The sequence below is a fragment of the Bos indicus genome, chromosome 12 (assembly GCF_029378745.1).
Source record: "Bos indicus isolate NIAB-ARS_2022 breed Sahiwal x Tharparkar chromosome 12, NIAB-ARS_B.indTharparkar_mat_pri_1.0, whole genome shotgun sequence".
In the NCBI taxonomy this organism is placed as follows: domain Eukaryota; kingdom Metazoa; phylum Chordata; class Mammalia; order Artiodactyla; family Bovidae; genus Bos; species Bos indicus.
The window spans coordinates 36,224,937-36,249,314 of NC_091771.1; the positions used below are offsets into that span (position 1 = coordinate 36,224,937).

General features: G+C 40.4%; 1 protein-coding gene across 3 annotated transcripts in view; it reads right to left on the reverse strand.

The window, feature by feature from the left end:
- Positions 1-2,331: 2,331 nt before the first annotated feature.
- The window catches only part of PARP4 (poly(ADP-ribose) polymerase family member 4), a 76,927-nt gene continuing 54,880 nt past the window's right edge, over positions 2,332-24,378 (reverse strand). For 2 of the 3 annotated variants that reach the window (XM_070800318.1, XM_070800316.1), the window contains exons 30-33: positions 23,847-23,969; positions 17,652-19,049; positions 15,912-16,011; positions 12,909-15,026 (exon numbers count right to left, since the gene is read on the reverse strand). In XM_070800318.1, the coding sequence (XP_070656419.1) occupies positions 14,500-15,026; positions 15,912-16,011; positions 17,652-19,049; positions 23,847-23,969 (2,148 nt within the window). In that variant the 3' untranslated portion in view covers positions 12,909-14,499. Of the gene's footprint in view, positions 3,514-8,104; positions 8,238-12,908; positions 15,027-15,911; positions 16,012-17,651; positions 19,050-23,846; positions 23,970-24,378 lie in introns of those variants that run through there. The other variant, XM_070800317.1, reaches the window with a different exon arrangement.

The following is a 24,378-nucleotide window of genomic DNA, read 5'->3' on the forward strand; positions in this document are numbered from 1 at the left end:
CTCTTCCCTGGCCGGATGCTGTCCAGACACCGGGATTCTTATCTGGGTGATGTAGCTAGGATAAACGCCTAGGATCCAATCAAACGCAACTCATAGTGCTGTTACGGTTTAGGGGCGTGCTGTTTAAAGATAAGGAAAACGTTTATTTTCCAAGTTCTAGGTGGGATTCTCCGCCCCTCCATCCCCCCCCCCCCCTCGGAAAATCAGAGAACGTGATAAAAAGTAATTTGCCCAGGTTATAAGTGATTGACAAAAAGTGCCCCCCCCCCCAAATGAATTCTCGCCCACATTTCAGTTCAGTCGCTCAGTCGTGTCCGACTCTTCGCGACCCCATGGACTGCAGCACACTAGGCCTCCCTGGCCATCACCAACTCCCGGAGCTTAATCAAACTCATGTCCATCGAGTCGGTGATGCCATCTTACCATCTCATCCTCTGTCGTCCCCTTCTCCTGCCTTCAATCTTTCCCAGCATAAGGGTCTTTTCCAATGAGTCAGTACTTCGCATCAGGTGGCCAAAGTATTGGAGTTTCAGCTTAACCATCAGTCCTTCCAATGAATATTCAGGACTCGTTTCCCTTTAGGATTGTCAGTCCTAGAGTTGGATCTCCTTGCAGTCCAAGGGATTCTCAAGAGTCTTCTCCAACACCACAGTTCAAAAGCATCAATTCTTCAGTGCTCAGCATTCTTCACAGTCCAACTCTCAGACTACTGGAAAAACCATAGCCTTAACTAGACAGACCTTTGTTGGCAAAGTAATATCTCTGCTTTTTAATATGCTGCTAGGTTGGTCATAACTTTTCTTCCAAGGAGTAAGCATCTTTTTATTTCATGGCTGCAATCACCATCTGCAGTGATTTTGGAGCCCAAAAAAATAGTCTGTCACTGTTTCTACTGTTTCCCCATCTATTTGCCATGTAGTGATGGGACCGGATGCATGATCTTAGTTTTCTGAATGTTGAGTTTTAAGCCAACTTTTTCACTCTTTCACTTTCATTAAGAGGCTCTTTAGTTCTTCTTTGCTCCCACAGTAGTTAGGTGAAATATTTTTCTCTTTGAATTGCAAATAAGCAAATAGAGACTTTGTGGCAGTGGAGCTTTTTCTTTAACCTTGAATTTTGTTGATTAATATAAATGCACAAGGTGAGAATTGTGAGCGAAGTCTTATTTGGGGTAAAATGAGAACTCTATGCAGATGACAGGCTCTCTCCAGCACTGGAGGAACTGCTCCAAAGAGGTGGGGCTCAGCACAGGTGTGACTTCGGTGAAGAGGGTACTCACACTCAAGCACCTGCTTTGGCAGAGGGCCGCTGCTAGTTGCTTGGAGCAGATGTCCTTTTTAATGACTTTAGTGCTTTTCTAGGTATGAGGAGGTGTGAGAATTGGGCTCATAAAATCTCCAGAAAATATCTATCTGAAGCCAGTCTTGCGAGTTTTTCCCAGAGCACAGAGCCTCATTCCTAATCCTGGCCCCAAGTTCCTTTTAGGGGGTGTTGTAGGTCAGAGACTGCAGTGACTAATGACCTCATCCTTGTAGAGGCAGACGGCAAGTGACAGTTTTTAGTTGACAACTTAATTTACAAAATTAACTCTTTTAAATTAACAGATTACGACTGATGCAGCAGATCTTTGTGTTGGCTCGCTAAGAGCATCCTAGGCATTAGGAACATAAAGATAAATACATCACAGCCTGCCCTCCAGGGACTCTCAGCCTCTAAAGAAGGACAGCAATTCTAATAACTTGAGATATTTACAATATTAAATAAAATATTTTAAATAAAATAAAATATTTAAATTATAATTTAAAAAATATTATAAAGCAATATTAGTTGATGGGGGACAGCTTATTATTTCAGAATTCTAGCTAATGAGAAGGAAATAAAATAGAGAATCACAATATTTCTTAAAATGATTCAGACAACAGCATCATTAGCTGAAAGACTGATAAGGAATTGGATGTCAAAGTATATCTCTCCACAGATATATGCTGGTTGTACGGAAACAACTTCATATAGGAAACCTGCTAATCAGTGTTAACATTATTAAAGCAGATCAACCAGACTTCATGGTTCAGGTTGACAAAAATGTTGATCCTTAATCTCCTTGGGACTACAGATTTAATTCCCAGTTTACAGGAAATATGGGGAAAAAGAAATGGACACAGTCAGACATATCCGAATGTGAGACATTTGGTAAGACAGCAAGAGGGGAGAGAAGACTGTTATACATGTAAAAAAATTGACAAAATACTTTAAGTCTTGATGGGGGTCATTACACTATTTACTCTGCTTTTATGTGTTTGTGAAATAAAAACTAAATACATACATTCCCTGTAAAAATTTTTAATTTTTTTAATTTCAACTTTTAAAATTCAAAGTGTGTAAGACAGAAATAAAGTTTCTATTCCACAAAGGTAACTAGTTTGGAATATGACATTATAGAGTTCTATCTCATAAACACCTATTTATATAACTTTTAAAATGAGCTCTATTGCACACGCTGGGTGATGGCACTATGTATATATGCACATATGATACCTGCACGTGTCAATGTGTCCATGTTTCTGTAAGATTAATTTCTATAAGTACAATTCCTACCAGTGGAGTTTATAGGTCAAAGAGGGTAGTGATTTAATTTTTTCTCCCAGTTTTATTGAGATATAATTGACATATAGCACAGTATAAGATTAAGATGGCAGCAGCATGATCTGACTCTCAAACATCAGGAAATGATGATCACAGTAAGTTTAGTGAATATCCACCACCTCATACAGATATAGAGTAAAAGAAGAAGAAAATCATTTTTTCCTTGTGATGAAAACTCAGGATTTAGTCTCTGAACAACTTTCACATGTACTATACAGCAGTGTTAAGTATATTTTAATGCTGCATATTACATCCTAGTACTTATTTATCGTGTAACTGGAAGTTTATACCTTATGATCACCTTCATCCAATCTCCACCCTCCCCCAACCTCTGGTTAAAAAAAAAGTCTGTAATATTAGAATTTTTATCTAAAAAAGTTTTTTTTGGTTGTATTGCTTGGCTTGTGGGATCTTTGTTCCCTGACCAGGGATCAAACCCAGAATCACAGTGTTAAAAGCTTGGAGTCCTAACCACTGGACCACCAGGGAATTCCTTGAAATTTTTATTGTATAGTTGCTTGTTAGTTCACTGAAACAATAGCCTTTTTCCATTTATTTTAAAGTGATTGCTATACTGAATAAAATCATAATTAGATTTCATTATAGGCATCTATTATATCTGATTATCATATACATGAGGCATGAGTGCATGTTAAAAGACAAGTGCATGTGCGTCAGCCTTGGCTGTGCTTAAGGAGCCTGTGAGGAGGGGAGGCGGCATCTCTGGGCAGGATACCCAGCAGCTGCTTGGTGGCGGAGTCCCAGTCTTTACCCAGCTCCAGCCGCTGGCAGATGGATGGGTACTGCCCTTCAGTTCTTCTGAGCCACTCACTGGCTTTCTTTATTTTCTCGCAATCCCAGGGAATATTCCTAGATTAAACACATCTTTCCATCAATTTCAGAATATAATTACATACGAAATGTCATGTGGTGCCAAATCTAGCACATTATATAAATCAGACAAAATCTGTCAAAAATTAAGATACTTAATAAAAGCAGTTCTCTTTTATTTTTCCTCTGACGTTTTGTGAAAGTTCTTCCACCTGTCTGACATGGTGCATTTAACTTATTCAACTACTTGGAAACAGAGTAGCCCCCTCACTGCCCAGCTTCCCCGCATGTGACACATGTTCTTCTCGCTCCAGGACAACTATCGCTTCTCTGGCCCTTTACATGTTTGCTTGTTGTCATCTCCTTTCTATCCTTCAAGGACAAGCTTGATGCTATTTTACAAAGGCTTTCATTTCTCTCTCCTTTTTATTGTCCCAGGAATTCTCAACTCCATTGTTTACTTGTAAAGTACCTGAGAGTCACCCAAGATACTGGTATATATCTAATTTTAGCACACAAACGAGGAACAACTTATTTGTAAAATGTGCGTAACATAAAAACTTCAAGTTTGTGTCCAGAAAATGGTGTCAATTATTCAAACTAAAGACTCAGAAAAACCGTGGGATTGCTCATTAGTATTAGTTAGCTACTTCCTCATTGGTTTGTTGTCTGCTAGAACTTGCTAGCAAACAAATGTTGATATATACTAAAGAATATGGGGGAAACTGAAAACCTGGAGAATTTTCTCCATCTTCCCCGCCCCCCCCATGAACTGGGAAAAGGCCATCAGAGTAGTGTGGTGGTTAAGAGCTGGGTTCAAATCCTGCCTCTGTGATCACAGAGCACTCACTGGTTGTGATACTGGTTTTTTGTTGTTGTTGGCCACCTGTCTTGTGGGATTTTAGTTCCCTGACTAGGGACTGAACCCTGGCCCTCAGTGGTGAACCTGCAGAGTCCTAACCACTGGACCACCAGGGAATTCTCTAGTTGTGTGATATTGTTACAGCTTTCATTTATCACTGGAAGTCTGTTTCTTCAGTTATGACAGTGATACAAGATCCTATGGGTTTGCTGTGGGGATTAACAAAAAGCATGAATTTAAACAGTCTCTGGCACAAAGTGGAAAATCAATAAATGTTAGCTGAATATGATGACATGAACATACTAAATAGCTGGCATACCCAACATGGTTAAAAAGACCCACTAATTATTAGTTTATTGACAGTTACTAACTACTGAAAGCAGCAAGATGATTTTAAATATTCTCACGAATCCAAATGGCCTCTAAATTTTCATGGTTCTACTAAAATGAAAATTTTGATCATATACCTCCAAGCAATGTGCTACTGCATTAATGTTATATATATCATGAAGCCGAAAATATATAAAAGCTTTAAATATGCATAAATACGAAACAAAAATTCCTTAAAATATTGTTGTAAAGTGCCAACAAATAATTTTGCCCACACAATAACAGTGATAGGGTAACAGCATGGGTGTTATGATGTGTGATGGAATATACTTCACCGTTTTTCAAAATCTTCACTTAATAGTTTGTGCCACTACAATTCAAAAGGAGACTCAAAGTTATTCCAGTGGCTATCATAATTGGAAAAGATTTAAAAAGAGGAGGTGGCTCACTGGTTGTGCCTGTAAATCAAACAGTCCCTTCCACTAGTTCTTCAATGTATTTTTCCAGATATTCATTTAAAACATGTTGCTTACATATAGTAAAATGCTCAGTTAATTATTTTATGAGTACCTCCTTTGTGTCTGATGCTGTTGCTACTGCTGCTGCTGCTGCTGCTAAGTCGCTTCAGTCGTGTCCGACTCTGTGCGACCCCATTGATGGCAGCCCACGAGGCTCTCATCCCTGGGATTCTCCAGGCAAGAACACTGGAGTGGGTTGCCATTTCCTTCTCCAATGCATGAAAGTGAAAAGTGAAAGTGAAGTCGCTCAGTCGTGTCCGACTCTTAGCGACCCCATGGACTGCAGCCCACCAGGCTCCTCCATCCATGGGATTTTCCAGGCAAGAGTACTGGAGTGGGTTGCCAGTGCCTTCTCCGGTCTGATGCTGTTGGGAGTAGAGAATTTATTAATTTATTTATGGCTGAGCTGCGTGGCTTGTGTGATCTTAGTTCTAAGAACAGGGATTGAACCTGGGTTGTTGGCAGTGACTGTGGAGTCCTAGCCACTGGACCAGCAGGGAATTCCCCAGAAGTGGAGAATTTAATCAGTCCTTGTGAGAAGGTACAAGTAGATTTACTTATTTATTTTAGTTTCGTCTATATTATCTCTAAGAGATGACAACTTTTTCTTAAATGTGAAACTTAAAAATTGTTATGAATATTCTTTAATATCACAAAATATTCAGGTAATGTTTAAATTTCCCTGTCTTTTTTTAAAAGAAAAAAGTACAATGGGTCTTGTTCAAATCAGGATCCAAATGAGGGCTACGTTTGCCTCCTTTCAAACGTCCTTCTATTTTTTTAAAATGTCCTTTAATTTATAGGTTTCACCTCTCCTCTCTTTTTTCTCTTGTCATTTATTTCCTCATATTCCAGACACTGCTGACTACATTTCCATGGTATAATTTAACATGCTCAATCTCTGTTCTCTGATACCTGGTCTTTATTAGGTAAAAGATTTACACAGTTTCAAAGTCAAAATCATAAAACAAAGTACATGAGAAACCTAACTTCCATCCTGTCGCCTCCTTCTCCCCCAAAGAAAATATTTTATTAGTTTTGTTAGTTTTCCCCTTATCTTGCCTTTTTTGAAAAAACACTGTGTATGTGTGTGTGCATATGTGTACACACACAACACTGTACCATATGCATGGGTACAGATGCGGCTTCGATGAGCGAGCAGGGTGTTCATACCTGCCCGCAAGGCCTCCGTGGTACCAGGCATCAGCCAAGGGCTGGGGCCCCAGAACTTGTCACACACTTGTCACACGCTGCCACATTTAAGCATAAAACTTAGGGAGGCCCCAGAATTCTAAATCTGAACCTGGTCTTCTAGGTGGTTACAAAGTTGTATTTGTTGGAGTAGAGCTTTAAACATATTTAACTGAAGGTTTAATCTGCAATTTTTAAATACTTAAGACATATAGCATGTGAATCTCTATTTGTATGCTTGTCCCAGGCCCAGGAAATGTTAGATTTTCCAGAAGCACATACAAGCCATGTGCTCTAGTGAGAGGAGCACTGAACCAGGACCCAGCAGCACAGTAACTCTCTGAGCCGTTTCCTGTGAAAACACTGTCTGACCCACACACAGTGGGAGAGCTCCGGTGAGAGGCTCCCTTGAACAGTTATCTCTGTGCTTATACTTCGCTGCAGCTTCTTACAAGGTAGTTAAGAAATGGTTGAGCCTTTTTTTTTTAACTAAATAATCCATCTTCATCTTTTCCACATCCCTGCCCTCCATACACACACTTGTGAACTACAGCCTTGAAAAAATGTTTTCAAATAGGAAATAGTTGTAAAATAGTTACTTCCAATTACTTTGTAAAAACATAGCTGATTTGTAATTGATCAGCATAAATTATGATCCACTTTTATTCAATGTAAAAGTGTTTAAAGAAATTGTTACTCTCCAGTTCCCTTTCCCATTGGATCTGAACCCTGGTCTCGGTGGCCATAAAAGCTGTGCTTATAGTGTCTGCTGTAGAGCATGTGGGCTAGTTTCAAAGAAGGTTGAATTCTCTTGGAACTTGTTGCCTCTACCCCTTATAAAATAGGATCATCTTAGCCTTAAAGGGAGACTGTATGTGAAACTGCTAGTTGGTGTAGTAACTGCTGGCTAGTATTTTTGTATTTGGGAGGTGTTTATCAATAGCTTTCTTGCCTCCTGATCAATATTTTTCCCCTTAAGATCTGTTGCCAGTAAAGCTGTTTTCATCTATGTGGATCTAGAGTTGGGAGAGAAGCACTCCATGAAAAGGCAAATGAGGAGACAAGATGCTGTTTTAGGTGGAAACGCTTGTTTTGTTTGTTTTTGCTGACGCTGCTACCTGGCATATAAATGACCAATAAAAGACTCATGGATGTGAAAAAATTTGTTAATTTTTAAAGATAAATTCAAAGATGATTTCAAAATGTAGAGGCTTATTATACACAAAAACTTAAAAAATAAAAAAAAAATCATTCCCTATTTACTCCACTATTTTCTGGAATAAAAAATATATATAAAGACAAATTTTCCTTTAGCCTTATACATAATGCTTTAAGACTTGGGGTGCTATTTATGAGCACCTAAAGTTGCTTCCTGGCCTGCTCTCTACCCGTGTCTTGCTTATTACAAGAAATCCACTGAAAGAGTTTGGTTGCTAACTAGGGTACCTAATAGGAATGTATTTCCCTGTAGCCTAAACAATTTCTTTTCTTGATTAAGATAATTCTGTGGGGAAGAGGGGCATCATTGTTAATTTAGGAATTACTCTCCATAATTATTACACTGGATCCACAAAACAGTACAATAAAAACCTGGCCGACACACATACACTTGATATAGCTTCTTTTGCTCATGATGAAAACAAACAAGATGAAACAAACAGGCTGAGGGCAAATAAATAAGCAAATATAATAAAAGAAATGACTGAAAATATAAATGAGTTAAAGTCACCTGGGAATGGAAGCATCATCCAGTCTCATCAGCGATTTGACGATTATTCCCTCCTGTTCCAACTTGGTGCGAAGGAACTGCAGCACTAGAAACGTGGCGATCAGATCTAGAAGGCGCTCTCTTCCTCTTACACCTGGAAGTGAAGCATTTGTTTATGTCTGTTAGAGACACTGCATCCCAAACGGTACCTGTTTATAACAGTTCTGTTGAAGAATTACATTAATATTACTATTAAACCATAACACATGAGCACATCACAAAACTCTGTAATACTTAACAAGGTCCTTAACTAACCAGCTATTTAAATAAAAAAGGAGGGCAACTGGAACAAGGGTTTATCATAATATCCTGATGGTTGTTAGGAAACTGAATTCCATCCAGAGTCCCCCCTGCACCCTAACTTTCCACATAACCAGAGATGTGCGAAGTTCACGGAAAGAAATTTAGTTTCTAGGCTCCTGCTGCAAATACCTCAGGGGGATAAACCTAAGCATACAACAGATGAACAACTGATACATTGATTAGACCACTGTATTAATATCAAATTATTCCTAAGTGATCAGTAGTCTCGGAATAGACTTTCTAGCACTACTGGTGCCTTGGGGGCCCTGTCAGTAAAACAAAATTTAGATAATTTTCATGTTCCTGTAAATGCTCTGCTTGACCAGAAGCACTACACACTCAGGCAGCCAAGCCTGCAACTCTTAAATCAGCTCCTAGGGTCTCTGCTTATTTTTTTGTTCCTGGGTCTTTCTGAGAAGTCGGATATGCACCAGTCAATCAGAGGCACCTCCTGTCCCCTGCTGCCCCCTCCTATAAAAGCTAAGAGCCCCTTCCTTACTGTGCCTTCTCTGGGCTCGAGACTGGAGTCTGCCTGCTTTATGAAGTGTGAGATTAAAACCTTTTTGCTTTTCAAGATCAATAAATTGCTCTCTTTGATGATTTTAACAGTGCATACAGGTAACCAGTGTCCTTATCCAAATCAAGATATTTTACTCTATTATGAAAAATACCAACATTGAAAATGAATACTTATATCTACTGAGCCCAGAAATTGACCCATTTTTATTTTCTAAATGCAACCTATGTATTTGAGATGACTTTATACAAATATTTTCATTTTAAATATTGTTACTTTTCCAATCCCAAACTTTGTAAAACCAAACTTTCCACATCTTTTTGGGTTCAAAATAAGCCACCCCAGAATCTACCACTTTGGTGAAAAGCTAAAGGCAATCAACACTTAGGAGACTCAGGAAAAGCTTTTTACTACATCCCCCACCCACAACAGTCTAAAATAAATTAGGAGAGGGGCTATAACAGGAAGAGAGCTGTTGCCAGTCTTCCATCGAGAGACTGATCGCCAGGCAGTGCAAATATCTGTCTACCACACATTCTGTCCCCTCACCTGCCCATTCCCCACCCTCCAGGGAGCCCTACAGCCCCTGTCCCTCTCCCTTTCTCAGCTGCCTGGCTGCCTTTTGAGTCTCATGTTTCTTTGGCTCCCATACATACACGTACATATGCACGTATGTAATTCAAGTTGTTTCTCTCTTGTTAACCTTTAATTACAGGGGAGTCTCAGCCAAGAACTAGAAGGGTAGAGAGAGAGTTATTTTTCCTCTCCTACAATCTTCATCATCATTAGAGTAACAAGAGAAAGAAACAACTTGAATTACATACAAGCCTATGTACACGTGTAGTTTCCCAGGTCAATTAACTGTTTCCAAAATGTCTGATACGTAGCACTGTTTGCATCACCACAACAAAGTCACTCAATGGTTTTTTAAAAAATATCTGAAGCCTACAGAAAAGTAGAAAAAACAATATGATGAATATCCCCATCACCTCATAGCTTATCTACTCTTAACAGTTTTCCACGTTTTGAATTTTTCTCTTTTCTTTAAAAGAAAGAAAATATTTTAAGTTGAAGCCCCCCTTGTATACATCCTCCAATCCATCCACTTACACTCCAACCTTCCCTCAGCTTTTCAAAATAAACACTCTTCTGATCTGGGGACTGACATTCCTGTGACGTACACTGCTTTTGAAAGTGATCGTCGATGACTATGAACAGTTATATGCCAAGAAAATGGACAATTTAGAGGAAATGCCTGCAATGTGGGAGGACCTGGGTTCTGTCCCTAGGTTGTGATGATTCCCTGGAGGAAGCATGGCAACGCACTCCAGTATTCTTGCCTGGAGAATCCCCATGGACAGAGAAGTCTGGAAGGTTGCAAACCATGGGGTCACAACGAGTCGGACACGACTGATTGACTAAACACAGCACAGAGGAAATGCAAAAATTCCTAGCGATATATGATCTTCCAAGACTGGATCTCCCAAGTGCTGTATTCAATATGCCAGTAAATTTGGAAAACTCAGCAGTAGCCATAGGACTGGAAAAGGTCAGTTTTCATTCCAATCCCAAAGAAAGGCAATGCAAAAGAATGTTCAAACTATTGCACAACTGCACTCATTTCACACTCTAGCAAAGTAATGCTCAAAATTCTCCAAGCGAGGCTCCAACAGTATGTGAACTGAGAATTTCCAGGTGTCCTAGTTGGATTTAGAAAAAGTAGAGGAACCAGAGGACAAATTGCCAACATCCACTGGATCATACAAAAAAAAAAACAAGAGAATTCCAGAAAAACATCTATTTCTGCTTTGCTGACTATGCTGAAGCCCTTGATGGTGTGAATCACAACAAACTGTGGAAAATTCTTAAAGAGATGGGAATATCAGACCACCTTACCTGCCTCCTGAGAAACCTGTATGCAGGTCAAGAAACAACAGTTAGAACCAGGCATGGAACAACGGACCGGTTCAAAATTCAGAAAGGAGCACGTTAAGGCTGTATATTGTCACCCTGCTTATTTAACTTCTATGCAGAGTACATCATGTGAAATGCCAGGCTGGATGAAGCACAAACTGGAATCAGGATTGCTGGGAGAAATATCAATAACCTCGGATATGCAGATGACACCACCCTTATGGCAGAAAGCAAAGAAGAACTACAGAGCCTCTTTATGAAGGTGAAAGAGAGTTAAAAAGCTGGCTTAAAACTCAACATTCAAAAAACTAAGATCATGGCATCTAGTCCCATCACTTCATGGCAAATATATGGGAAAACAGTGAGAGACTTTATTTACTTGGGATCCAAAATCATTGCAGATGGTAACTGCAGCCATGAAATTAAAAGACACACGCTCCTTGGAAGAAAAGCTATGACAAACCTAGACAGTGTATTAAAAAGCAGAAACATTACTTTGCCAACAAAGGTCTGTCTAGTCAAAGCTATAGTTTTTCCAGTAGTGATGTATGGATGTGAGAGTTGGACCATAAAGAAGGCTGAATGCCGAAAAACTGATGCTTTTGAATTGTGGTATTGGAGAAAACTCATGAGTCCCTGGGACTGCAAGGAGATCAAACCAGTCAGTCCTAAAGGAAATCAATCCTGAATATTCATTGGAAAGACTGATGCTGAAGCTGAAGCTCCAATACTTCGGCCATCTGATGGGAAGAGGCAACTCATTAGAAAAGACCCTTATGAGGGGAAAGATTGAAGGCAGGGGGAGAAGGGGATACAGAGGATGAGGTGGTTGTATGGCATTACCAACTTAAAGGACATGAGTTTCAGCAAGCTCCAGGAGGTGGTGAAGGACAGGGAAGCCTGGTGTGCTACAGTCCATGGGGTCGCAAAAAGTTAGACACGACTGAGCCACTGAACAACAAGAAGGCTGAATCAGGAAGAAAAGTAGAAAACAGATCAGTTATCAGTAATGAGACTGAATTAGGGGGAAAAAAAAACACACCAAAATCCTCCCAACAAACAAAAGTCCAGGACCAGACAGCTTCACAGTGAATTCTAGCAAAATATGTAGAGAAGAGTTAAGATCACGGTTTAATATGCACACACTGATCAATGTGTTCAACAAATCGAGGAATAAAGATCATATTATCATCTCAATGGCTGCAGAAAAAGCTGGATTGCTTATTAAACATCTTATTTTTTAATTAGGCATTTATCTCTATGAACTTCTCTCTTAGAACTGCTTTTGCTGTATCCCATAAATCTTGCCATGTTGTATTTCCATTTTCTCTTTTCTTTTCCATGGGATTTCCTAGGCAAAGATACTGGAGTGGGTGCCATTCTCTTCTCCAGGGGATCTTCCTGACCTAGGGACCAAACCTGCACATCCTGCATTGCAGGCGGATTCTTTACCGCTGAGCCACCAGGTGACAGAGGAGCCTGGCAGGTTACAGTCCGTGGGGTCCCAAGAGTTGGACATGACTTAGCAACTAAACAACTATAACAACCACCACAATTTCCAATTTCATTTGTCTTAAGGTATTTTTTAATTTCTCTTTTGACTCACGTTTTCTTCTGTAACATGTTGCATAATCTCCATATATGTTTCAATTTTTCAGTTTTCCTTGTGTCCTTCTAGGACTTTCATAGTTTTACATTTGTTCTGGTGGATCCTCTGAAGGCTTTGCTTTAGGCCTTGTTAGGGTGGGACTGTTCAGTTTCCCCCCCCTCATCCTGTCAGACAGTCCTTGATCATGATATACAGTCTTTATGGCTCTTCTAGGGTTTCAGTGGAAAGCCTGAGACATTTATCAAGTCTAAATTGTTGTAATCTGAACACCAAATTCTGTCTTCCTAACACTTGGTGACAGCTGAAATCTCTGCTCAGCCCTCTAGCTTCTGGATTGTTGCTTTTTTCTGGATTCCTTGAAGGCACACTGGTGTATGTATAGGTTAGGGGACAGCCAAGGATCTGAGGGAGGTGTGTGTGCGTAAGTCAGATTTTTTTATTATGTCATTCCATACAATTTTAAGTGAACAGACTTTGAGAAAATCTACTGGGAGTATTACACAGATGATGCCAATATTGATGAGAATGTTTTACATAAGTTAAGAACAGGGCCCACTGATACGATCATCCCCCGAAATTTGTACATTCCATACAAAAAGAATAAATAAAGTTTACTGGCATTTAATTAACATTATTCATGGCAATCTATGAACTATGATACACCTGAACAATTGCAGAATCTTCAGAGCAAACCAAAGCATTTTCTTCCACTAGCAGATGTAGCAGTTTGTTTCTCTAAAAACAAGCAAATAAATCAATACAACAAAAAACAAACACACAATCCCAAAACAAAAGTTGAGGGAGCTTTCAGTGCAGCTTTCAGAGCTCCCTGCTCTTCGGTCCCCTCCATTAAGTATTCTCACCTTTAATTTCGAGGTGCTCTCAGCCTCAAACGCTGACCCCTGTGCCATCATCCCATGAACACTTTGTTTCAGTTCTAACCTCCATGTGCCTCCTGAACTGAGACGCACCTTCAGGTGAAAAGCTGGATAAAAGTGGAGCTCACCTAATTTGTTTCTCTTCTTTCAAAGTTTGTGTCCCTGCTAGTTTCTGCCTGCTTCTGATTATATTCCAGGCCTTCAGAGAGTGGTTTTAAAATACTTTGTCTAGGGTTAATAAATGTTATGGGCAGGAGTTAATCAGCTCTTCTTTCACTCCAGAAACTAGAACACTCTGCTTGTGCAAGTTTTCATTGTTACATTTCGTCTAATGCAATTCAAAGTGCAATTCAAAGAGTACATTTCCCAACTCCCTGTGTTAATATCTGGGTGGGGCCCAGAGCCTCATCCTTGCCACATTTTTTCTTTCTCCCTCTGGTCTACCAGGTGGATGATGCCAGAGTTATCTTTTCTTCTTCTTTTCAATAGGAGTAACTGTAAAGACACATGTTGGTGATGGACGAGTTGCAGTATAGAAGGAGTCTACGTGTCCAAACCGCTGTATGGGGTGGGACTTTCCTATGGACCGACACCTGACTATGAGGTGTGCGTGAAAGCGATCTTTGTGTTTAGGCTACTTGGATCTTTCTACAGCAGTCATTGCTACTCGTGCAAATAGATCTGCACAGGTAGTACCCTACTTAATGGTAAAGATGACTAGAAACTAGTCCCATCCTTTGATGATTAACAAATATAATCCCTTTCACATGTAACAAATATATTTAGTTCAGTTCAGTCGCTCAGTTGTGTCCGACTCTTTGCGACCATGAATCGCAGCACGCCAGGCCTCCCTGTCCATCACCAACTCCCGGAGTTCACTCAGACTCACGTCCATTGAGTCGGTGATGCCAACCAGCCATCTCATCCTCTGTCGTCCCCTTCTCCTCCTGCCCCCAATCCCTCCCAGCATCAGAGTCTTCTCCAGTGAGTCAACTCTTTGCATGAGGTGGCCAAAGTACTGGAGTTTCAGCTTTAGCATCATTCCTTCCAAAGAAATCCCAGGGCTGACCTCTTTCAGAATGGACTGGTTGGATCTCCTTGCAGTCCAAGGGACTCTCAAGAGTCTTCTCCAACACTACAGTTCAAAAGCATCAATTCTTCGGCGCTCAGCCTTCTTCACAGTCCAACTCTCACATCCATACATGACCACTGGAAAAACCATAGCCTTGACTAGACGGACTTTTGTTGGCAAAGTAATGTCTCTGCTTTTGAATATGCTATCTAGGTTGGTCATAACTTTCCTTCCAAGGAGTAAGCGTCTTTTAATTTCATGGCTGCAGTCACCATCTGCAGTGATTTTGGAGCCCCCAAAAATAAAGTCTGACACTGTTTCCACTGTTTCCCCATCTATTTCCCATGAAGTGGTGGGACCGGATGCCATGATCTTCATTTTCTGAATGTTGAGCTTAAAGCCAACTTTTTCATTCTCCACTTTCACTTTCATCAAGAGGCTTTTTAGTTCCTCTTCACTTTCTGCCATAAGGGTGGTGTCATCTGCATATCTGAGGTTATTGATATTTCTCCCGGCAATCTTGATTCCAGCTTTCCAAGGGAACATTTCATGCAAAGATGGGCTCGATAAAGGACAGAAATGGTATGGACCTAACAGAAGCAGAAGATATTAAGAAGAGGTGGCAAGAATACACAGAAGAACTGTACAAAAAAGATCTTCACGACCCAGATAATCACGATGGTGTGATCACTCATCTAGAGCCAGACATCCTGGAATGTGAAGTCAGGTGGGCCTTAGGAAGCATCACTACGAACAAAGCTAGTGGAGGTGATGGAATTCCAGTTGAGCTATTTCAAATCCTGAAAGATGATGCTGTGAACATGCTCACTCAATATGCCAGCAAATTTGGAAAACTCAGCAGTGGCCACAGGACTGGAAAAGGTCAGTTTTCATTCCAATCCTTAAGAAAGACAATGCCAAAGAATGCTCAAACTACTGCACAATTGCACTCATCTCACACACTAGTAAAGTAATGTTCAAAATTCTCCAAGCCAGGCTTCATCAATATGTGAACTGTGAACTTCCAGATGTTCAAGCTGGTTTTAGAAAAGGCAGAGGAACCAGGGATCAAATTGCCAACATCCGCTGGATCATGGAAAAAGCAAGAGAGTTCCAGAAAAACATCTATTTCTGCTTTATTGACTATGCCAAAGCCTTTGACTGTGTGGATCACAATAAACCATGGAAAATTCTGAAAGAGATGGGAATACCAGACCACCTGACCTGCCTCTTGAGAAATCTGTATGCAGGTCAGGAAGCACCAGTTAGAACTGGACATGGAACATCAGACTGGTTCCAAATAGGAAAAGGAGTACATCAAGGCTATATATTGTCACCCTGCTTATTTAACTTATATGCAGAGTACATCATGAGAAATGCTGGACTGGAAGAAACAAATATATTAGAACACTGGTTTACAAAAACGTGTAACATTTAAGAGCGTGACATTTATAAATAGAAAACTAGTGACATACCTAAAGATCGAATGCCTTTTTGCTCAAGAAAGCTGTTTAAAATATTTGTATTAAGTTTTAATATAAATCCCAGTTCTTGTGTAAGTTTCCAGCATCCATCCTAAGAAATTAACAAAACAAAATTTCAGCCACATTATTACAATTTCATCACATGAGTTATGTGATGAATAATATGTTTTCCACTCAGGGAATTAAGACATCTATACTGTAAAATTGAAGTTTCTTCATGTGCAAACACAGTATTATTGGGAATCTCATAAATACTATGGACAATAAGTATTATATCTGGTAGCATTTGTAATAAAGCAGTAGAGAGGTTCACGTATGGACGTTTTTTAAAATAGTATTATACTTTTTTTCTTCTAATAATTCTTTGAAACAATGTTTCTCAAACTTTTAAATAACATGGTTCCTTTTGTTCAACATTAAAATGTGTCCTTATGATGAAATATGAAAATGACTCTTTTCTACTGAAGATAAAATTATGTTGAACATGCTCTTTGAAACTACCTTCCTTGTGCTCACATACTCTGCCCACTCCAGCTAAGACGGATCTTCATCACATGCTTACAGAAGTGTTGCAAGCCTGATCCTGGGATCCTAACTGAGAAGCAGACAGACTCCAGGTCCAAGGTGAACTAACACAGGGCGTGGAGGCGAAGGTGGGGTGCAGGCAAGCACATGGGTGAAAGGATCTATGGCAACAATTTGAAAACTAACAGGAGTGACACATTGTGCCAGCTGGCCTTCACCTAGTGTGGAGTGCTGTTTTCTTGTGAGCTGCTTCCTGTGAAGTACTGTCACTGAACCCACTGTGCAGATGAGGACACTGAGGTACGAAAACTTAAGCAAGTTGTCCAAAGTCACACAGCTGACAAGCAGTTGCAGCAGGACCTAAACCTCAACACTCTGGCTCAAAGACTGTTGCTGTGCTATGCTGTTTTCACATGCATTTCTCCAGGTGGAGGCTGCGGGCAGCTGGTCTACCTCTCTGCGAGCTGGACACTTTTATTACTTTCATTACGTGGATGACTGCAAGACTGACTTGCCCTGGATCACAGAGTGGAAGGGTTGGGACTTGAACTGACACTAAACCAAGTTACTTTTCTACTTTACTATACTTTTGCCTGGAAAATTCCACAGATGGAGGAGCCTGGTAGGCTACCGTGGATGGGGTTGCAAAGAATTAGACATGGCTGAGAGATTGAGCATATTACATCAAAACAAGTTAATTACAGATATCAGATTGGGTCTTAGTACCAGTGCAAGAACTAAATTTATAGTGTGATTTAGCTTCACAAATGGAATGCTAATCTCTAATATAAGCTCACATGTTGAGTCATATTCCTGAGAACTTTTAATATTTAAAGTGTACTTACAACACTTGTGCTTTACTTTGCAATGTGAAATTTGTGTGAATTGCAGTTCAGCAGTTTTAGAACCTAGGAGATTAATGTCTTACCCCAGGACCCACTGAGGGATGCTAACCTTCAACTGAGGAATGTTAACACTCCCTTTCATGATATTCTGGCCTAACAGTTAAAAATAGGTAGGTAAGCACCAGCTTTTCTCAAGCACACTGTTTGTTTGGCTGGCTTCTCAGTGAAGGAAGCTGCGTTCTGGGACTAGCTCCTCATGTCAGTGTGGACCAGCAGCAGTCTGGTGAGTAGCTACTTTGTGTAGCACCATCCTGAACTTTGAAGCTAATGAAGCAGATTTATGGAGAGAGAAGACTAGTACCTTGGTCTGAAGCCTGAAGAGTTCAGTCGAAGGCACATAATTCCTCCAGCTTGCTTTGCCAACTAGGCCATCCTCATCTTTTTGTGCCTGAGTACTTGCAGTAAAGCCACTTCTCAGGTCATATTCTGCCAGCTTTTTAAAAATCCTACTTGCCAGAAGTTCTCCTGTTTTATCACTTTCCGTTTCAGAAGAACATTCAAAAAATGAACAGTCATATTGGAGGGAGTCTAATGACAAAGGTTTATCATACACAGCTAACAGAGGAATGTCCAGCCGGGCATCCTCAGCAGGGCCAGATGGAGCCACTGGCAGCTTATAACTGGCACTCCTAGGAGATGGGAGATGGTGAGAGGGAAGAGGAGAGGAAAGAGGGGGAGGAGGGGGAGGAGGAATGCCAACCCCCTGAGATAGAGGGGGAGGAGGGGGAACAATTCCTCCAGATAGAGGGGGAAGATGGGGAGGAGGAGGAACACCACCCCACCCAGGTAGAGGGGGAGGAGGGGGAACAAGTCCCCCAGTTAGAGGGGGAAGTGGGGGAGAAGGAGGAACACCACACCACCCAGGTAGAGGGGGAGGAGGGGGAGGAGGAATGCCAACCCTCTGAGATAGAGGGGGAGGAGGGGGAACAAGTCCCCCAGTTAGAGGGGGAAGAGGGGGAGAAGGAAGAACACCACACCACCCAGGTAGAGGGGGAGGAGGGGGAACAACGCCCCTGGGTAGGGAGGGAGGAGAGGCAGGGGAAGAAAAGACAGACTTTACAAGTGGACAAGGGAGAAGACTTGCAGAACAGGAAAAAAGATTCGGCCGTGAGAGAGGGTCTTGCTGAAGGGTAGTGAGGGCACTGAAGCCTGTGGCACCCCCTTGATTGGTTTTGGGCAGCTGAGACCTGGAGCTAAACGAGACCCTGGGAGCAGCAGCAAGTTGCAAAGGTGACCCCTGGAGATGCAGCCTGGGAAAAGACGCCATGTCCAGGGAAACGTCGGCACCACTGCCCATTTCCAGGTACTTCTTAGGGGAACCGAAGTGTTTGGGACCAGCTGGAGAACCAAACAGTGCTGAACTGGCCTGAAGGTAGAAACCAGAGCCAACATGGAGGGGTGTAGTTAAGAAACTAGGGGCAGTAGGAATGTCAGAAACGGCCGTTTTCTGTGAGATAGCTTCTGTGAATTGTGGTTTAACTTCTGTTTGTTTAGATGACTCCATCAGACCCAAACCCCAGGGCTCCTCTGCATCCCTGAAGACAAAACTGACCGCTTCAGATTCTTCTGGGGCATCTGAGCTAAAGGCTTTAAAATCTTCAGAAAGTATCATCTTAAGTGATGAACGCTTCTTTTTAGTCTGTTTACGTTTACATTTACGTTTGGGTTCTTGGTTCCATTCAGACGATGCTGAAAGTGTCTGCCAGAAAGAGAAGTGACAATATAAGGAAAGCACAGGTTAAGTGGATGATGATCAAGAAGCCAGGCTTCCTAGGAGCTGACCTCTCAGCACTGATGAAACTGTCTGTCCCAGGGCACTGAGAAGACCAGACACTCAGGGTCACTTACCTATAGTGCCCTCATTTACAGACATGGAGTTGGAGAGCTGGAGACAATATCAGTGGTAAATACACCAAATATCTTAATCTCTCTCTGTTCTTAGAATCACAGAATTTTAAACATCCCTTATTTTCCACAAGAGGAAACTGAGGACCATAAAAGAGACTTGCCAAAGACTTGACAATAAGCAATATTATAGTGTCAAATTAGTCCTAAAATGGGCTTTCCAGGTGGCACTGGTGGTAAAGAACCCAACCTGCCAATGCAAGAGACATAAAAGATGCAGGTTCAATCCCTGGTTTGGGAAGATCCACTGGAGGAGGGCATGGCAACCCACTCCAGTATTCTTGCCTGGAGAATCCCATGGACAGAGGAGCCTGGTGGGCTATAGTCCATGGGGTCACAGAGAGTTGGACACAACTAAAGCAACTTAGCAGCCCTAAAATAAACTGATAGAATGAAATTATTCCAGTCTTTTATACTGCTTTAAGAAATATTAAGAAAATGAGAAAACTGAAAAAAAAACTCCAAAGCTTTAAGTAAATTAATGTCTTTTATATTAGAATATGAAAATATATAAAAAAAAAGAGAATGAGGGATGCTGTCACTACTATTATCTGAATAAATTTTAAAGAGTATTCCTTAAAAACATACATGTAAATAAAATCACATTTTATATGAATTACTAGTCCTTGAGATATCTTGAAAATAATCAGCTTTTAGTTTTACCAATGTAAATGAGGTTTTTTTTTTTTAAAAGGAGTAGTCCCTTCCCAGTTCAGACAAATGTGTATATTTAAATAATTAATGGGGCTTCCCTGGTAGCTCTGCTGGTAAAGAATCTTCCTGTGATGCCGGAGACCCAAGTTCAATTCCTGGGTTGGGAAGCTCCCCTGGAGAAGGGATAGGCTACCCCTTCCAGTCTTCTTGGGATTCCCTTGTGACTCAGAGGATAAACAATCCGCCTGCAATGTGGGAGACCTGGGTTCAATCCCTGGGTTGGGAAGATGCCCTGGAGGAGGGCATGACAACCCATTCCAGTATTCTTGCCTGGAGAATCCCCATGGACAGAGGAGCCTTGTAAGCTACAGTCCATGGGGCCACACACAGTCAGACATGCCTGAGAGACTAAGCACAGCTCAGCACATATAATTAATACTGCAGGACACAGGACAAGACACACATTTAAAATAATATTTAAATTTTTCTGGTTAAATTTTTCTTAATTAGATGAGTAAAGTGAAAAAAGAGCAAGTGATGGACCAGACCCATCAGACATTAAAGACTTTTATAAAATTACAATTATAACAGACTGATTTAGGAAACAGAATACAGGGTCCAGCAACAGATCCTAACACAAGTGGGGAGTTAGGAGATGATAAAGACAACAAAGATTCCTAAAATCAATTAGAGGAAAAGAAGACTTATTTAATAAATGGTGCTGGAGAAAGTTGGAAGTCATCTGGAAAGGAATAAAGTTGTTCCCATATGTCCCATCTTATACCAGGAAAGAAAATTTCAACGTAAACATGAAGCCATACAACTATTTAAAGAAAGAAATCATGGGAAATTTTTATAAAGCATAATATCTGAAGGAAAGATTTCTAAGCATGACAAAAGACAAAGCAATACAAAACAAAGAAACCCAAAGATGAAAATGCTTGACTTCATTAAAATATCTGTATGACAAAATGATGATAAGCAACATCAAAATACAAATGACAAACTGAGAAATTTTTGCAACTCGTATCATAAAGGCCTAATTTCCCTACAAAATATAATTTTCCTAAGATAAACAAGAAAATGACTAATCTCACAATTTAAAAAGGTAAAAGACATTAATGGACGATACCTAGAAAAGATGAATATGTGGGCTCTTAGGAATATGAAAACATGTTCCTTTTCATTCATAAAGAAATAAATGAAAATTAAAATATCACTAAAATACTTTTAACCTACCAGATCTGTAAAGATCAAAAATTTGAATAATATACTGGGTTAAAGAGAGAATAGAGTAACAGCCTCTCAAGTGCTTCTGATGGGAGAGTGAACTGATATAACCTATGTAGTGGCAATTTGGGCTTTCAGGTGGCTCTAGAGATAAAGAATCTGCCTACCAACGCAAGAGATGCAAGACAGGCGGGTTTGATCTCTGGGTTGGGTAGATCCCCTGGAGTAGGAAATGGCAACCCATTCCAGTATTCTTGCCTGGAAAATTCCATGGACAGAGGAACCTGATGGGCTACAGTCCATGGGGCCACAGAGTTGGACATGCAAACAGGCAATTTGGTTAAAGCTAATTAGATATTCAAAATAGATTTATTTGGGTATAATTGACATAAACAACTACATCTTAGAGTGATGAGTTCTGGCATAAATATACATCCCTGAGACCATTGTCACAACGAGGGCAATGACATATTCAGCACACACTCCTTTAGCGTGCCCTTTTGTGCCGCATCTCACTCCTCCTCCTTGCTTTCTGTAACTTCAGATTGGTTTGCACATATTTTGTGTCAATGGAAGCTTACAGCTTATATTCTTTGACTTTTACTTAGTATAACTGCCCTGACATTTATCCATGTTGTTGTATATATCAATGGTTAATTCTCCTTTTTAACCTTTTTTTGAGCTACAGGACTTCCCTGTAGCTCAGATGGTAAAGAAACTGCCTGCAATGCAGAAGATCTGGGTTCAATCCTTGGGTCAGGAAGATCCTCTGGAGAAGGGAATGGCAATACATTCCAGTATTCTTGCCTGGAGAACGCCATGGACAGAGGAGCCTGGCAGGCTACAGTCTATTGGGTTGCAAAGAGTCAGACACGGCTGAGAGACTATTTCTCCTTTTTACTGCTGAGTAGTTACTCTCGTAAGGCTGTACCACAATTTGTTTACTCATTTATCTCCTGATGGTTGTGTCCAACTTCTGGCTGCTACAAGTAAAGCCACAATGAATACTCATGCGCAAGTCTTTGTGTAAACACATACTTTCATTTCATTTGGCTGGGTCAAATGATAGGTGTATAGTTAACTCTTTAAGAAACTGAGAGTTTTCTAAAATGATCTTCTGCTTATTTTTTTTTACTGGGTTGTTTTCTTATTATCGGATTGTAAGACTTCTTTATATATTTTAGATAAACATATTTGTCAGATATGTTTTGCAAACATTTTCTCCCAGTCTGTGGTCTGCCCTTTCATTTTCTTAACAGTGTCTTCTGAAGAATAAAAGTTTTTGATATTAATAAAGTCCAGTTCACCAATTTTTTTTGTGGTTTGTTCTTTAAATTTAGGAAAGCTTTGTACAACCCTAGCTCATTAAGGTTTTCTCCTGTTTTCTTCCCAGATACTCAGGTTTCAGCTATTACATTTAAGCCAATAATCCAGTCAATCTTTTTATATGGAGTGAACTAAGGGTAGAGGGGTTTTGTTTTGTTTTTTGGTACATGACTATACAATCTTTTCAGAATCTTTTTTTAAAAAGATCGTTTTCCCCCATTGAATAGCCTTGGGCCTCTGTAGACAATTGGCCCTATATATCTGGATATATTTCTAGATTCTCCATGCTGTTCCAATGGTCTAGATGTCCATTTTATGTTAATACCACACTTTCCTACTTACTGTGGCTTTATAGTAAGCCTCAATATCAGATGGTGTAAGGCCTCCAACCTCTTCTTCCTTTTCAAAGGTGTTTTAGCTAGCCAAGATCCTTTACATTTTGTTCTTTAGTTGCCGAGTTGTGTCAGACTCTTTGCAACCCCATGGATTGTAGCCCGCCAATTGTAGGCACCTCTGTCCATGGGATTTTTCAGGCAAGAATACTGGAGTGAGTTGCCATGCCCTCCTCCAGGGGATCTTTCTGACCCAGGGATCAAACTGGTGTCTATTATGTCTCCTGTGTCAGCAGGCAGGTTCTTTAGCACTAGGCCCACCTTGGAAGCACATAAATTTTTTCCCTTGGATTTTAAATCCTTAGATTTTGGCAGTTTTACGTCTCTAATTTGGATACTCCAGAGTCTTACTACCACTGTTTTGTTCCTTTGCTTTTGTATATATCTTCCAGGTTTTATTTCCCTGGAGAAGGGAATGGCAACCTACTCCAGTATTCTTGCCTGGAGAATTCCAAGGATAGAGGAGCTTGGTGGGAGTCCATGGGGTTGCAAAGAGTTAGACATGACTAGTGACTAACATCTTCCAGTTTTTATTTAAGTTGTGCTTCTCAACTTCTATCATGTGGTCACAAAGGCCACAGCATAAAGCACTACAAACTTTAATAAATATTGGTGGTGAAGTTAGATAATTAGATAGGCTTTTATCACTACTTTCAGGATGAACTGCCTGTCACTCTTAGAGATAAGGCCTTTGGCTTCCTGAACCACAGTTTGTCTGTAACCACTATTGTTCCTCTTTTGCACTTTATAGCTACATTTGTAAATGGAGCCTTTCTCACATAACAGCATTTTTAAAAATGTGCAAAAATTCCCATCATCAGGGAGACATCAGTATCTGCTTGTATACAGATCAAAAGGGTGCTATTTTAGCGAAGGGTTCCCCTTACCATCATAAAAGCATGAGCACACAATTGATCAATTGTATCAATTGATTTGTAATCACAACTTGTACACACAATTATATCAATTGATTTGTAATCAACACTCACCTGCATCCTGCTGGCATCTGGTTGTTCCCCCTCCCAGCTCATGTATGGCAGAAAATCTATGTCTTCTTTGGCAATAAGTTCCAAAGTATTTGGAATATCAGGAGAAGGTGACTCATTACCATACTATATTGAATAACAATCAGGTAAAGAGAAAACAGACATTATCACATTAAATTATTATTACAAATTCTAAAGCCTCATGAATGTTTGGTTTGGAATATGTTTGGGGGTCGGACTGGATCCTGTGTCCTGGGGGAGAAGATGGTCAGGTTGGGGTGAGGGTCCCCTTCATAGAGCACCTGCTGGGTGGCGCTGTACCAAGTGCCTTGGAGGGCTCTCCTCTCAAACTGTGTAGACGAAAGGGCCACTCACAGGGTAAGGGGAGCCCAGGCCTCTCTTATTTTCTGAGGGTCAAGAATTAATAAAGGTGAGAAATGCCAAAAATGTAACAAATTGTAGTATATCTTAAAATTCACATATTCAACAATTTGTTACATTTTTGGCATTTCTCATCTTTATTAATTGTGTACGA